The sequence below is a fragment of the Podarcis bocagei genome (assembly GCF_964188305.1).
Source record: "Podarcis bocagei genome assembly, chromosome: 9".
Taxonomy (NCBI): Eukaryota; Metazoa; Chordata; class Lepidosauria; order Squamata; family Lacertidae; genus Podarcis; species Podarcis bocagei.
Window position 1 is genome coordinate 66,405,808 of NC_138134.1, and position 14,486 is coordinate 66,420,293.

A 14,486-nucleotide genomic window follows, 5' to 3' on the forward strand; every position below is an offset into this window, starting at 1 on the left:
GGAAGTGGTATAATTCATTCCCCCTTCCGTAGGATTACTCTGACTTTCAGTCAATTGAAGCAAACATTTAGCTTCTAGATTCTTCTTATTTTCTTTGTGTTGAGAGTAGTTTAAAACATGCTTGAATGTCTTCAGAAAGTTTTAACAATTTCTGCTGTTGTGCTTTTTTTCTGCTACATTGTTTGTGTTCAGTGTGTGTTACTGTATAGGGGCTCAGTCTGCTTTGTAATAATTCCCTTGGATGATATTACAATATATCCCATCAACAATATGTTTTTGTAGACTTGAACGTTTCAGCAATACAGTTCATCATCTGTCTTGCATGCTTTACTTAAGATTTCTGCATTGCAGGGGGTTGCACTAGATGGCCCTTCTATGGTTCTGTGATGGTTGTGAAACTTTGTGGCATGGGTTTTTCCATTGGCTTGGAAACAAAGAACTATGAATGAAAGGAAGGCATGTGATGGCATACTTCCATACTTGTGAAAGACATGTTTTAATGCAGCACCATCCTTTATTGGCAATGATTCAGGCTGTGACATATAAATTATAGTGGGCATATGGAAAGGTCTTTTCTGTGCAGTGTTTTGAGCAACAGCTTGAACAAACGAAACTTCTCCGAACTTTCCATAGAATCCTTTCCTATGGATTTGATAGGTCACCCCTTGCAGATAAACCATTTCCCGTCTCCTAACAGTGGTTAGCCGGTTGGGAGAGGGCTGTGTTTTTGGGCCTCATCCCTCTTCCTGTGCGCGAACTTTTCTTTCCCTTTCTGATTTGAAATTGGATAGGATTCAGCATGCTTAGTGCTGATGGGGGATGTGAGACTGCTTCATGGTTACACTGGGTGGTGGAAGGGAGAGGAAATTCACATGGGAGATGGTGGGAGTGGGTGAATGCATGATTCCACAGCATTCTTCCGTTCTGGTCACGCTTAGTAGATTAGGAATGTTTCTTATGTGCTGAACGTGTGAACGGACTGTAGGATTTTCTATTCTTTGCTCACATGGCTGTCGCCCAAGCCAGGCTTGACTTGTTATTTGCCGGTAAGATCATCCTCACCTAAAATATTACATAAAGATTTATAGACAGCTGGAGTAAACATGTTAAAAAAAATGCAAGCATGTCTCTAATAGATCAGGGGGAAATATTTCAAATGTAATAAGAGGTTATTAAAAATCTCTTCCTGGGGAGCTGCATGGGTTTGTGTTTGGAAACAGATTATATATTGGAATATATATATTAATCTGTTTGGAAACAGATTATATATACTGTTCCTTGGGGGTGGGGTGGTTGTTGTTGTTTTTCTTCATTCATGTTACTGTGGTATTTATTAATTCCAATAAATTATAGATGACTACTTCAAAACAAAATATTACCAGCAATATTTAAAAGCACAGTTGGAGAGGTAGAGAGCTGAGGCAACAAAATCATCCGTGAAGAATCTTTAGTTAAGATTTGTATGAAACCGTTGCAGAATCCTCTTGGGGTCTTTAAAAACTCTTCTTTCAGTGCACAAAGCTCTTATCCACTGGTAATTACAGTTGCGAAGTGTTCTGAGTCCCTTTTGGCTGGGCTGGCTTCTGCTGTTTAGTCAGAACTCCCCCCCCCTTAGGAAAGACATTTCCTTGTTTATGGGGAAAGTTGTGATCCACAAAAGTAACAACTAAAAAAAATGTATGTGTGCTGCACACCCTGTGCTTGTATTAAGCCTCTTTGGTTATTACCAGAGTATCATTATCTGCCGTGCTTTGCAATTCCATTCAAAGTGCTGTGTGCTGATTTGTAATTCTCCCCAAGACTGAGCAAACGTCACAGTCTTGATGACAGAGAAAGGGTGTGCAGGTAACCCTGCCAAGAGCTGTTCATGCTCGAATGAGAAGTGGTGTGTGGAGAGATGATGTAGGAGGGGACAAGTTTGCGCTAAATCCTTTTACAAGTGGTCGATTCCAGAGCAGCTTTTGAGGAGGCAGGGTTATGGGGCTTTTCTGAGAGAGTATTTTAAAGCAGACTTGAGCTAACTAGTTATGAAGAAAGGCACACATCTCCTGTAATTAGAAAGACATAAGGGGACTCTTTAACAGATGCAAGTTTATGTTTCAATCCAGATTGGCCACTTGACCCAATGTTTTCTTGGAAATTTCACCTCCTTAGGCCTAAACCTATTTTGATGCATGAGAAGTTACCAGTTAAGTTTACAGTTCATCTGGGCTGCCAAATATCTCAGAGTCATGTGGCTGAAAAACCTAATTTGTGGTTCTTCTTGTTTGCTATCTGGTTTTTGCCATAATGCCTGCAGGCTTTATCTCTATATCCACAAATGCTACTGGTGTAATTTTCCATTAAGCTGGTATTCTAGGAAGAGCTAGCAAGCAACATCTATGCATGTGCCACATCTGAAAAGAAGATACCACCTGGAGCACATATTATGGAAAGTGAATACTAGAAAAGCCTTGGCATATTTAATCCAAATACTGTATTTTGAGAAAAGCTTAATGTTGCATGTGTGTTAAAGCCCTATTATTTTTCCTCCTTACCTTTAGGCACGCATATCATTCTACTTCAACACCTCCAGTATTTCCTCCCAAAAACCCTACTGATTTGAAACTGCACAAAGGAACTGTGTCTCTGCAGAGTTCAGATGCTGTCATCATCCATCCTGGAGCTATGCTTTCCATGTTGGACCTCTTAGTCTCTGTTGGGTCGAATACACAGCCAGAAGTGAGAACCTTTTCAAATATACGGCTTACCCTATAGGGTTAAGTTAAGAAAGCTTATAAAGGAATACATTGGGGGAGTTTAAGATCTGTTTTAACCTAATTCATTGCTTTATCTTAAAATTAACTCTTGAGCTTTACTAGGAAGCAGTGAATTTGAATCTTAGACACTGTACAGTTATTGGCTTGAATCAAAAAGAACAGCACAACCAACTAGTTCCATCTGATCAAAGAAGCTCTGGATTTTTCATCTTCTAGAACAGTAGCTCCCTGTGCTACATAGCAGACAAAGCACTTTTGAAATGGGAAACTAGGGTGTTTCCAAAGTTTATGGCATGACATGAGGACCTGCTGGGCACTTTGAAATATTTGAGAGTTCCTAAAGAAACTAATTGGATTCCAGCTGTTACCTACAAAATACATGCCAACTTGAGAACTCTGCCTTATGAGATTTAAAGGTGCTCATCATTTGTTAGTCCCTGATAGCTATATTTCAAAAAGCCAAAATCAGTAGTAGCAGAAATCTGACTTTTCTAACAAAATTGTTTGTTTGTTTTAAAAATATAACAAGCATCTACACTAAGCGTAGGTGAGTAAAGTATAGGACAGAATGCTTTTGTCAGCTGATAGTATGAAAATATGTGAGTTGGACATTATTTCTATTTATAAAACACTACCATAGTTCTTGTTCTTGGCGAATTTGATCAGTAAAATGTCAAATAAAAACGATCTGGGTTTAGCAACCAGAATCCCAAAGGCTATTTTAAGTGCTCTTAAGAGTTTGTGGTTGTCCTGAGGTTGTTGTTTTGTTTAACCTTTTCTTTCTTTGAGCAGCAGACCACTGTGCAATATCCTAAATTTCACACACACACTTGCTGGAAATGGCGAGTGACACAGTTTTCGTGAGTGTTTTCTTACAGATTTGTTTTGTCTTTGTCTCATTTATGCTTGTGCAAAATTTGCAGCATGCCCTAGATCTTCAGCTAGCAGTGGCCAACATCTTGCAGTCTCTAGTGCACACCGAAAGAAATCAGCAAGTCATGTGTGAAGCTGGACTCCATGCACGACTTCTGCAGAGATGCAGCGCAGCTCTTGCTGATGAGGACCACTCTTTGCACCCCCCACTCCAGAGGATGTTTGAAAGGTTGGCCTCTCAGGCGTTGGAACCAATGGTGCTGAGGTAAGTAGAAGAGGGGGTTTACTTCAAATTCTTATAATTTGATTTGATTATTTGATTTCTAGACTGCTTAATATTTTAAAAAATCTCTAAGCGGTATACAGAAAACTGAAGCAACAACAGGCAACTTAAACAAGAAATTGCAGAAACACACAGCTACATATAAAAATGTTACATTAATACAAAGTTGCTAATAGAGACGAATCAATATCCATTCATTTTCCTTTGACACACACCCCACTCAGCCTCCAGGTTCTTGCCTAGAGTCCAAACAAGCTCTCAGCTCACCCACAAAAGTCTCACAATTAGAACAGTTCCTGGAAACAGCAGACAGCAGGTATTTTGAGTTTCCCAGGAGGTCCAGAGGATGGGGACCCCTCACAGCTCTTTCTTCACCCTCTGTCCTCTCCTCCTCCTGCTGCTGCTGCTGGTTGATCATGGACATTAATGTATTTTATTGAACTGACACATGGAGGTTGGGCTTAGGATTATTTAAAGAGAGAGAAGAATGAATCTGGTATTAAACTTCCTGTTTAAGTACATTCTCTGTTGCTGTTTATCATAGCTCCGAGACAGTGAGAGAGTTCTTTTGCACGGTGCGAAACATATTTAAATAGGTCAGCATTCTTCACACATGACATGGGAACAATCTCCACATTTTTTAAAAAAGTATTATACACTGTCACTTTCACAAACACTTGTTTTGCTTTAAGCACCTTGATAATGAAGTTGGTGATTTGTGAACAGGAGAAGCTTCACGAACTGAAGCAGCTGTCGTGCTTTACTGTTCTATCCTTTAGGGTGAGGGAGAGCGGGGGAAGCTAAAAGAAGCACTACAAAGTTGAACTATGATGTACTGAAAACTATTTTAATATTTCAAATGTGGCCCTGTAAAATGCATATATGGGAATATGTTCATAAATGTTAGGTAAACTGAGCTTGTAATATGTATGCAGTCTTAGTTTGTCTAAATTGATAGCATTTGAAATCAAGCACTTGAGGGCGATGTGTCTGTATCTTCATCTGTTTCTGCACCTGTACCTACTTCCTAATACGAAAACCCCCACATAATTATGCCAAGAGGATTTTGGCTCCTCTGAGACATAATGCCTAAGACCACATGGACATTGGTGAAGTAGGTGTGGATTTCTACAGTTCTGTTTTATATTTAAATAAAATTTAGGGTTCTTTTGGCCTGTATTTTGCTTTGTTTACTTTCTAAATAGTTTTTGATGAAGCACATTTTAATGTATGTACATGTTCAAGTGGCAGCTGTTGCACTTAATCAAATAAAAAGGAATGCAAATGACTTTGAAGCCTTTCTTATTTTCCTTCTCCATTTTTCTCTAGGGAATTTTTACGTTTGGGAAATCCTCTGAATTGTGGAGCCTGGGATAAGAAGCTGTTGAAACGATACAGAGTGCATAAACCAAGCTCACTCAGTTATGAGCCGGAGTTGAGAAGTAAGTGTTTTTATGTTTGAAATAGTTTTGAGGCACTCATTAGTAACCGCCAGACTGAAATCTGGCCATGCTTCAACAATGTTTCAGAGAGCTAACAAGCGAGATTTAATTAATGCTTGTAGGTAATGACAAGGAGTGAGGATTTCCCTTATAGAGCCTAACGATGGTTAGCAGTTGGCAGCAATTCTGACCCTAGATGTGGCCAGCTAGGACACTGGATCTGAAACAAGTGTACAGCCCTGCTTTTAAGGCAGCTTTTTCTTTCCTGATTAAAGATCTGGTGCTGTATGCACAGGTGCATGGCGGTTTCGAAACTTGGCTTTTCTCGCAAGGAAAAAGCTTTCTACCCATGGATATAAAGTTGTAAATTTGAGCAAACGTCTCTTCCCTGCCAGTTAGATGAATCAATCACTACCGTATTTTTCGCTCTATAGGACGCACTTTTTCCCCTCCAAAAATTAAGGGGAAATGTGTATGCGTCCTATGGAGCGAGTGCAGGTTCCCTGGCTTCAGCAATAGCAACGCGAAGCCTCTGAAGCTTGCGCTTTTGCTGAAGCCAGGAGAGTCTGGTCTTTGAGGCTGGTGGTGGGGGAAAGCAGCGCTTCCCCCCACCGCCAGCCCCACAGGCTCGGGGGGCAGTGGGAAGGCGCACGATGCTGGAGGGAGTCAGTACTGGCCGAGTCAGTCCCTTCTCCCTCCTGTGGGCTTTTGCGGGAGATGGGGGAATTCCCCCACCTCCCGCAATAGCAGGGAGAAGGTCTGGGAGAAGCGCACAGGCTGTGTGTGTGTGGGGGGGAGGAGATCATATTTTCCCCCTTGATTTCCCCCTCTGAAAACTAGGTGCGCCCTATGGTCAGGTGCACCCTATAGAGTGAAAAATATTGTATTTTGTGGATATACGCAAAGCTCAGGCTGTGTGAGGCAACTGCCTTACTGTTACAGAATGATGGACTCATTGCTAGATACACTGGTTCTTAAGGAGAAAGAGGGGTGATGCTTTTGGTTCTGTCACACACGACAGTGGTGAAGAGGAGCAAATCATGCTAATGGGGTGTGTGTTGGGGGTTTGGGCTGAGCTGCAAGGATTTGCTCCTCCAGCTGTTCCTGATCTCTTAACAAAGGTTAAAGGGCAGGCTGCACTACTCCTGTGCCAGCCTGCTGTCTTGAACTGCTAAGGTACGGTTATTACAACCTGCCTTTTAATGCTTTTCTGTTTCCATTTACTGCAAAGTAGGATAGTTATTATTTCATATAGGTAAACCTCTGGCCTCAAATAGTGAATGGTATATACTACTGGGTGCTCCCAAATTTCCATTGGTTTTACTGATATTACAGCAATTAAGACCTACTGTTTTAATTGCAAAGAAGAAAGGAAGGATTTTATTTTCTCTGGTCACAGCCCAGTTAATCTGGCATAGCAGAACTCAAGACTGCTTCACTATGTTGAGCTCATTAGGACTTGGTTGATTTAATTTTAAATACTTCCATTTATGTCGGCTACGTTGTAGTTAATTAACCCGTGTTTAGAAAACCTTGCATTTGTGTAGATAAACCTTCTGTTGCAGAAGTTTCACAAGCAGTTAATTTTGACGCACATTGTTTGCAACCACCTGGAGTCCATTGGTGGCTGCACCATGTAAACTGGTAGTCGTGTGAATCAACAGTGGGTTGAATGGCAAACATATTTTGGGACTTTGTAGTAAAAGACAAAATGTACTTTTGTCCCTTTTATTGTATTAGGATTCTCTTACTGACAATACTAATCTCATGTGGATCTTCTTCTTTTTTTTTTAATTTAAAAAAGTATTTCGTTTTTTAACTTCTGCTATAGATAGCATGATTACATCAATGGAAGGCCTGGGTACCGACTGTGTGTTCAGTTTACATGAAGATAACCACTACAGGATAAGCAAGAGCCTTTTAAAACCAGCAGAAGGAAGCACAGTACCCCTGACGAGGGTGAAATGTTTGGTTTCCATGACAACCCCACATGATATTAGACTTCATGGCTCAGCAGTTACTCCGGCATTTATTGAATTTGACACGTCTCTTGAAGGGTTTGGGTAAGGTCTCGTAAAGGCTCTTTTCTTACTCTCTTCTTGTTTCAGAATAATGTTTGCAGTTCCTAATTAACTTCTTTGATTTTCAAAACCATGGAAGACTGCCTCTGATATAATAATGCACCTAATTCAGATGATGAGTTCTTTGAGTATAGATGATCCCACCAAGCAAATGTGGGTTATGTAGGTTAGATGTTTTGTGTGTATTTAAAAAACCCTTTCTTAGCAAAGAAGGGGCACCAAAATCCAGTTCTCCAAAAAAAAATAAAATCCCTTCGTTCCGTAGAAATTTTTTGTCAGAGGAAGTGGAATGTAATCAGGCTTGGAGAAATATAATTAATAATTAAAGTAGCAGCTTTGGAAAGACAATTCAGTGATCATGGAATAATCTCAGCATATTTGATTATTGTAGATTAAATATACACCTTAGCTTTCATGAGCAACTTGTCTGTTTTACTCAGTTTTTTATTCTTCTAATCTGTAAAGAGGCTTAATCTGCAAAGTTGATATCTTAAAAGTATGCATTAATATTAAATTCTGTAATTCACTTATTGAAGTATTTATACAAGGAATTATCTTCATAAAATGAATTCTTGTTCATGCTCTTGAGAAAAGGAGCCATGCTCCTAATGCTGGCTTGATCATTAAGGGATCAAGAGCATGTTGCACAATCTGTATTTTCCTTCTTTTACACACCCCTTTGCTTAAAAGAGAGGGACGCGGGTGGCGCTGTGGGTTAAACCACAGAGCCTAGGACTTGCCGATCAGAAGGTTGGCGGTTCAAATCCCCGTGACGGGGTGAGCTCCCGTTGCTCGGTCCCTGATCCTGCCAACCTAGCAGTTCGAAAGCATGTCAAAGTGCAAGATAAATAGGTACCACTCCAGCGGGAAGGTAAACGGTGTTTCTCTGCGCTGCTCTGGTTCGCCAGAAGCGGCTTAGTCATGCTGGCCACATGACCCAGAAGCTGTACGCCGGCTCCCTTGGCCAATAAAGCGAGATGAGCCCCACAACCCCAGAGTCAACCACGACTGGACCTAATGGTCAGGGGTGCCTTTACCTTTACCTTGCTTAAAAGACTCTCTCTGTTCCCTGCCATGGACTAAGTGATAACATCTGATGGATATTGACTGGAAGTACTGTTCCTAACTCATTGATTTTTATTTAACAGCTGTCTGTTCTTACCAAGTTTGGCCCCTCATAATGCACCTACCAACAATGTGGTCACAACTGGGCTTATTGATGGCACTGTGGTCAGTGGAATTGGAACCGGTAAGTCCCTTTGCCATAGCCAAAAGGGATGGATTTGGTGCGTCTGTCATCTTCTGAAATCAGCCCTATAACTACTCTTGACTCAGTTTACTTTTAATTTATGTAAATAAATCCTCTTGAATGCACTAGGAATCCACGAGATTGCGACAGGGAAAAAAGCTATGTTTATTGTAATGGAGCTCCATCAGACTACTGCAAAATGTTTCCTGCAGCCAAAATTGTGGAGGACTTTTTGATATGCTGAAAAGTAATGCTAAGCGTAGGCACAGAAAAAAATAACCCAGTGGCAGAAGAGCCACTTAGTTCTTACATGGAGCTGGTTGCCAGGGGCGATTAACCTTTTACATCCCAGGGCTACTTTGGTGATCAGCAGTGGACATAGCTATTTATTATATGCACACACTCCCTTGCCACACTGGTAGCACGCATACTCACTACACCTGTACATAGAGCTGTGTCTACCAAGGCAGGATGAGCGCTCTTGCAAAACCACTCCCATCCTAGTTCATCCCCCTCCCCCTTTGTGGGTGGAGGGAGACACTGCCTTTTTACATTTTGCAGAAGGTTCAGTGAAGAGTAAAATACAGGACTTCCAGCCCCCTCAACCCTGTCACTGAGCCAGCAGAGGAATTTTATTTCCTGATCATAGCACAGAGCATCACCAATGCCAAGATAGAGAAGTAAGGCTGTGGGGGCTGGTTTGGCATTAATTAATTAATTTCCCAGCTACTCTGGGCGGTTGCCATGTGGCATGCTGGTTGCATCCAGCTCAACCTGTGGGTTAGCTGCCTTTGCATTAAGCCATAGTTAAAAATAAGCTAACGCAAATGAATGAGCAGCATGCTCAACTGTACCTGTTATTCCCCTGCTTTCCCCCAACTAGGTAGAAAGAATCCAGAGTTGTGCATTTATCTAATTATTAGAGCTGAGCTGAACTGGGGTCACGAGCTGCGTGAACATTTTCTTGCTCCTCACAAAGCAGCCCCCCTTGTGGAAGATGGTGGGGGAGACTTGAAACAGTATGTAGAAGGAGGGAAAGCATCCTTGCTATAACTAGGATGATGCTCCCTGTTTTGCCACACCATAACAAAGGAAGTGCAAAAGCAGATCACAGCAAGACGTGGTGTTAGCTAGATGCAGATCTGAATACCACGGCAAGGAAAGTGAAAGGGAGTACATTTCTCAGTTTCCAAGGCAACCGGGCAACTGTATTCTTTGAATTTCTGTAGGGAATATGTCTTCATATTGCCAAAACAATAAAGCAACTTGTCCTGCCCTGACATATTGTGCTAGGGGAACAGGCAGTGTAGGAGACATGCACATGCTAGGGGAAAATGCCACTTCATTTGTCTTCATTGGCATTGCTTCATAACCAAATCTGATTGGCTACATTGCGTGATACCATCTCACTCACAGTCTGATCCCTGGTTGGCTGTGATCTGAGACGGTGAGAGAGAGCTGGAATATTGTCTTGTGGGGTTGGGGGGACTTTATATTGTAAAATCCAAAAACATAAAGAAAAGGAAAAAGAAAACAGATTAGCCACCCTGTTCTATAGCATTCTTGGTGTGAGCACGTAGAAAAGGTTTAATAAAATGTGACCTTTTGTTTTAATTGATATATACTACTGTAGAAACAGAAGGGACGTGGGTGGCGCTGTGGTCTAAACCACAGAGCCTAGAGCTTGCTGATCTGAAGGTCGGCGGTTCAAATCCCCGCGACAGGGTGAGCTCCCATTGTTGCATCCCAGCTCCTGCCCACCTAGCAGTTCGAAAGCACGTCAAAGTGCAAGTAGATAAATAGGTACCGCTCTGGCACATGACCTGGAAGCTGTCTATGGACAAATGCCGGCTTCCTCAGCCTATAGAGCGAGATGAGTGCCACAACCTCTACCACCTTTTCAGAATTCTCACTTCACTCCTACACAAACAGCTACAAATTTGGAGAAACTGTATTCAAAGTTTTTGAAGAACTGTAATGTTTAGGCTTTTTCTACTGTGATTTCATACTTGACCCAATTGGGTTTTGCTCTTCCAAGTGCTTGAAGGCAGGCATGTGGTCATCCCACGGGAAACTTCTGTCTGGCTCCATTGCCTTGGAGGGGCTCCAGTTTCATTCCTGTCTTTCGCTCAAGGTGGTAGCTTTAGAATTATTCCCTGATACAAGACTGTGTTTCAGGGTCAATTTCATTGTCTGTTCTCCTTGTGTTCATTTGCCTTCACATCTAGCTTCCCCCCCTCCTTCTTCTTACAGGAGAGAGACTTTTCCCACCCCCATCTGGTTTGAGCTATTCAAGTTGGTTTTGCATAGAACATTTCAGTACAGCTCCAAATCATCACCCAGTCAGGTTACTTACAGTTGTAAGACGGGCAAACAGCTCTGAGCAGCACTATATATGCCTTGCCATTGTCCTTTCTGCAAAAGACCGGTCACTGATTGTTTCAACTAAAGAAGAACTACTTCAGAACTATGGTAAGAAGCACACTGTGCAGCATATATTCCTCATCATTCTGTGTTATTGTGACAATAAGGCATAAAGCCCATGCTCCCCCCACCAACCAGAATGGAGTGATGAGCTTGGGCGGTCCTTTCCCCGCTTATGTGCCCAGTTTCAGCATTAGATTTCCTGATTTGTTAAACCACATTTCCCCCTGTGACATCAGAACTGGGAAACGTTGATTTCAGGGTTTTCTTCAAACCAGGATTGCAGTTTTTCCTCCCTTCTATCAACAGTTACTTTAAGAAAAGTTTTAACTGCCGCATTTCTGAATGCAAATAACTTGCCCAAATCATAACATTCTTAATATTAAAAAAAGGGGGGGCGGGGAGCGGATAGGTCTGAATGTACAGTACTAAATCTTAATTTAGTTGGCACTGAATTGAATGCTTTATTGATGCACTAAAACTAAAGATTGTGCTACATAACATTTTTACTCTGTTAGTTGCAACTCCTCACCTTGAGGCTATAGCACTGTGCTGGATGTCTGGCTGCTTTTGATGAAGACTGCAAGTGATGCAGAATACAACGACTGTTCAGTTAATGTATATATTTATATGGCAATAGGAGCTGCCATTTAATTTTCTTTTGTCCTCAGTTGATGACTTCAGTGAAGAATCTTCCTGCTATGAAATCCTCCCTTGCTGCACTCGTTTTCGTTGCGGCGACCATATAGTGGAAGGCCAGTGGCATCATATGGTTCTGGTTATGAGCAAAGGCATGCTGAAAAACAGCACCGCTGCACTCTACATTGATGGGCAGCTGATAAACACTGTGAAGGCAAGTTGAATACAATGACATTCTGATTTGAGATAATGTATGTGAAGGACTACAAGCACTCTGAAGTGTTACCACCTTTGCATGTTTTGTGTTTGAGGTTTGAGAGCAACCGGGAGTGGTTGCCTTGAGTGGCTGATGGGGTTGGCTTTGAACTCGTGGTTCAGCTGTTGAAGAGAAGTGGGTGTTTTCTTCTGGACCAGATTGTGCATTGTGGGTGCATGTGAGATCAGTGTTAATCAGTGATCAGAGATCAAAGCACAGTTTTTGCTGCCATGATCAGGACCTTCTTTCCAGGTATTCTGTCACCGTGGGGTCCATACTACTGGTTTTTTGAAATCTTCTTTTAAAGGCCTAGAGTTAGCTTGCTTCCCTTGGGGACTTTCTTCCAGATGACTAGCCTTGAATAGCTGGTTAGCAGAGGGAGTAGGCTGTCTCTCTCAATCACAAACGCAGTGAACCATCCAACACCACAAACCCAATTCTGTACCTGAGACAAAAAGCTATTAAGAAAACAGCACAGGAGAAGCATGTGGGAAAATAAATGATTACTTAGCAGTATATAGTCCCCTCTGCATTATTTAAATCAGTGATGTCAAAAGTCAGGTTCGATGGATGATACAGCATCTCTGATCTTTCAGCCGAAAGCTTTCAGCAGTTTGCAGAAGCCTATCATTGTAGCAGCCGTCCCAGTCTGTGTGACATTAGCCACAACCAGTTCCGTGTGGCGTTCTTTTGCAGAACTAATATATCACTCAAGCCCGGAAATGTGCTGCTGAGGTATCTATCATGTTTCCTTAAAATTGACTAGTGGATCCCTCCTCTTTAAAGTGGGCTAGGTATTGTTGTGATTAATTCAGCTGACTGAAACTAATGAGAGGTTTCCCAGCCCTTCTTTCAGCTAGTTAATAGGACAGCATTCTCACACCTTTCCGGCTAAAAGCTTATCAGAACATTTCCATTTGCAGAGTGATTAAGCTTCTATTCTGTATTCGTATCTTCTTCCTTTAACAGTTGGCATCATAAATAGATGGCTGGTATATAGATACTTCCAGTAACAATAGTTTACCTTTTTGCATATTTCATTATGTATCTCAAATTTACCTTCTGGTATTCAATGTAACATGGTATTATTGAAAGAAGCATGAAAGTTTCCTTTCTGGTGATATAACTCTTTAATGCCAATCAACAAGCAAAATAGGATGAATCAAGTGAAGTGGCATTTTGGTTGCTGAAATGAAGCAGAGTGTGCATTTCAAGTAGATTAACCTTTTGTAATTTTAATAATAATAATTAATATAATTTTATTATTTATACCCCATCCATCTGGCTGGGTGTCCATTCTAGGTGCATTTTAGGTTTATCTCTGTTGCGTGTGATTTATGGAACCTTTCCCTTGAGTTTCATGTTTTGCTGCTTCTCAGTTGCCTTCACCTCTCTCTTTTTCTTCCCTATGGTAGGCGCTTGTGCAAAAAATGACTGAGAAAGTCTCAAGACCAGCCCCAGTTGTTGCTTATTTTTCTTTTTTAGTCAGAGAGTGATGGAGGAGGAGGAGGTTGAAAGTTGTTGAGAACTTGATTAATCCTCCTTGTGCATTTTGGGGTTATGGATTCTTGGGCAGGGAGGTACCACGCAAGTACATAGAGCAGCAGCAAATCACCACCACAACCCTATCCAGAGACAAAGAGGATACCCCTCTCTTTCTGTCCCTCCTTGAGTGAGTGACTGCTTCTGCACCTTTCCTGCCAAAGAACCCTAGTGTGTTCTGAAGTAGGCAATACTTCACTTTGGTCATGTGAGACTTGTTTCATTTGCTACTGCTTCTGTTCCTGCTGGCACTAGCCAGCCATCACCAGGAGAGAAGGATGGAGTCATGTTGGAGAAGATATGAAATGATGACTTTAATTGGAGGCAGGGAAAAGCAGGGAGTGTGAAGGAATTATATAATTTTGGGTTTTGCGTTGGTTGTGCTTTGAAGGAGATCAATTCCAACATTTTAAGTGTTTGGGAAGGACATTGTTTTATGCCTTGGATTGCGGGTTAGAGGGGTTATGTGTCTGGTCCTACCTCTGAGTGATTTGTGACAGGGGAGATGATGGATTGATTTATTTGAACCATTTGTTTATATCAGTACATGTACGTGATTTGGAGAATATTCAGATTGGATGGACTTGGAAAAGAATTAATCTTTTTATTGTATGTTTGAGCATCTGTGTGTATTTTTAAACACAAATATCGCATGTGTTCTTACTGCCAGAGGTGTTCTTAGCTCTCTTGTCAGAGAGGAATTTCCTTGTTTAAATATTTCATTGAATGGATGGTGCATTCACTAAAGATGCAGTTGTTCTGTGCACTCCTGTGCATGCTTACTCAGATGTTAGCTGTTCAGTGAAGCTTATCTCCGGTAAGTGTGCATAGGATTGCAGCATTAAATGATTAACACGTGTTGCTAAATTTTCAAGGTTGTTTTTCTCATTTTTTGTACCTTTTTCTGATACTGTAAAAACCTTTAAAAAGCAGCCTTT

General features: G+C 41.4%; 1 protein-coding gene across 2 annotated transcripts in view; it reads left to right on the forward strand.

Moving 5' to 3' along the window:
- Positions 1-14,486, forward strand: part of WDFY3 (WD repeat and FYVE domain containing 3) — a 132,884-nt gene that overhangs the window by 47,564 nt on the left and 70,834 nt on the right. For both annotated transcript variants that reach the window (XM_081206864.1, XM_081206863.1), the window contains exons 14-20: positions 2,544-2,721; positions 3,683-3,897; positions 5,245-5,357; positions 7,189-7,420; positions 8,587-8,687; positions 10,941-11,159; positions 11,783-11,964. In XM_081206864.1, the coding sequence (XP_081062990.1) occupies positions 2,544-2,721; positions 3,683-3,897; positions 5,245-5,357; positions 7,189-7,420; positions 8,587-8,687; positions 10,941-11,159; positions 11,783-11,964 (1,240 nt within the window). The remainder of the gene's footprint in view (positions 1-2,543; positions 2,722-3,682; positions 3,898-5,244; positions 5,358-7,188; positions 7,421-8,586; positions 8,688-10,940; positions 11,160-11,782; positions 11,965-14,486) is intronic.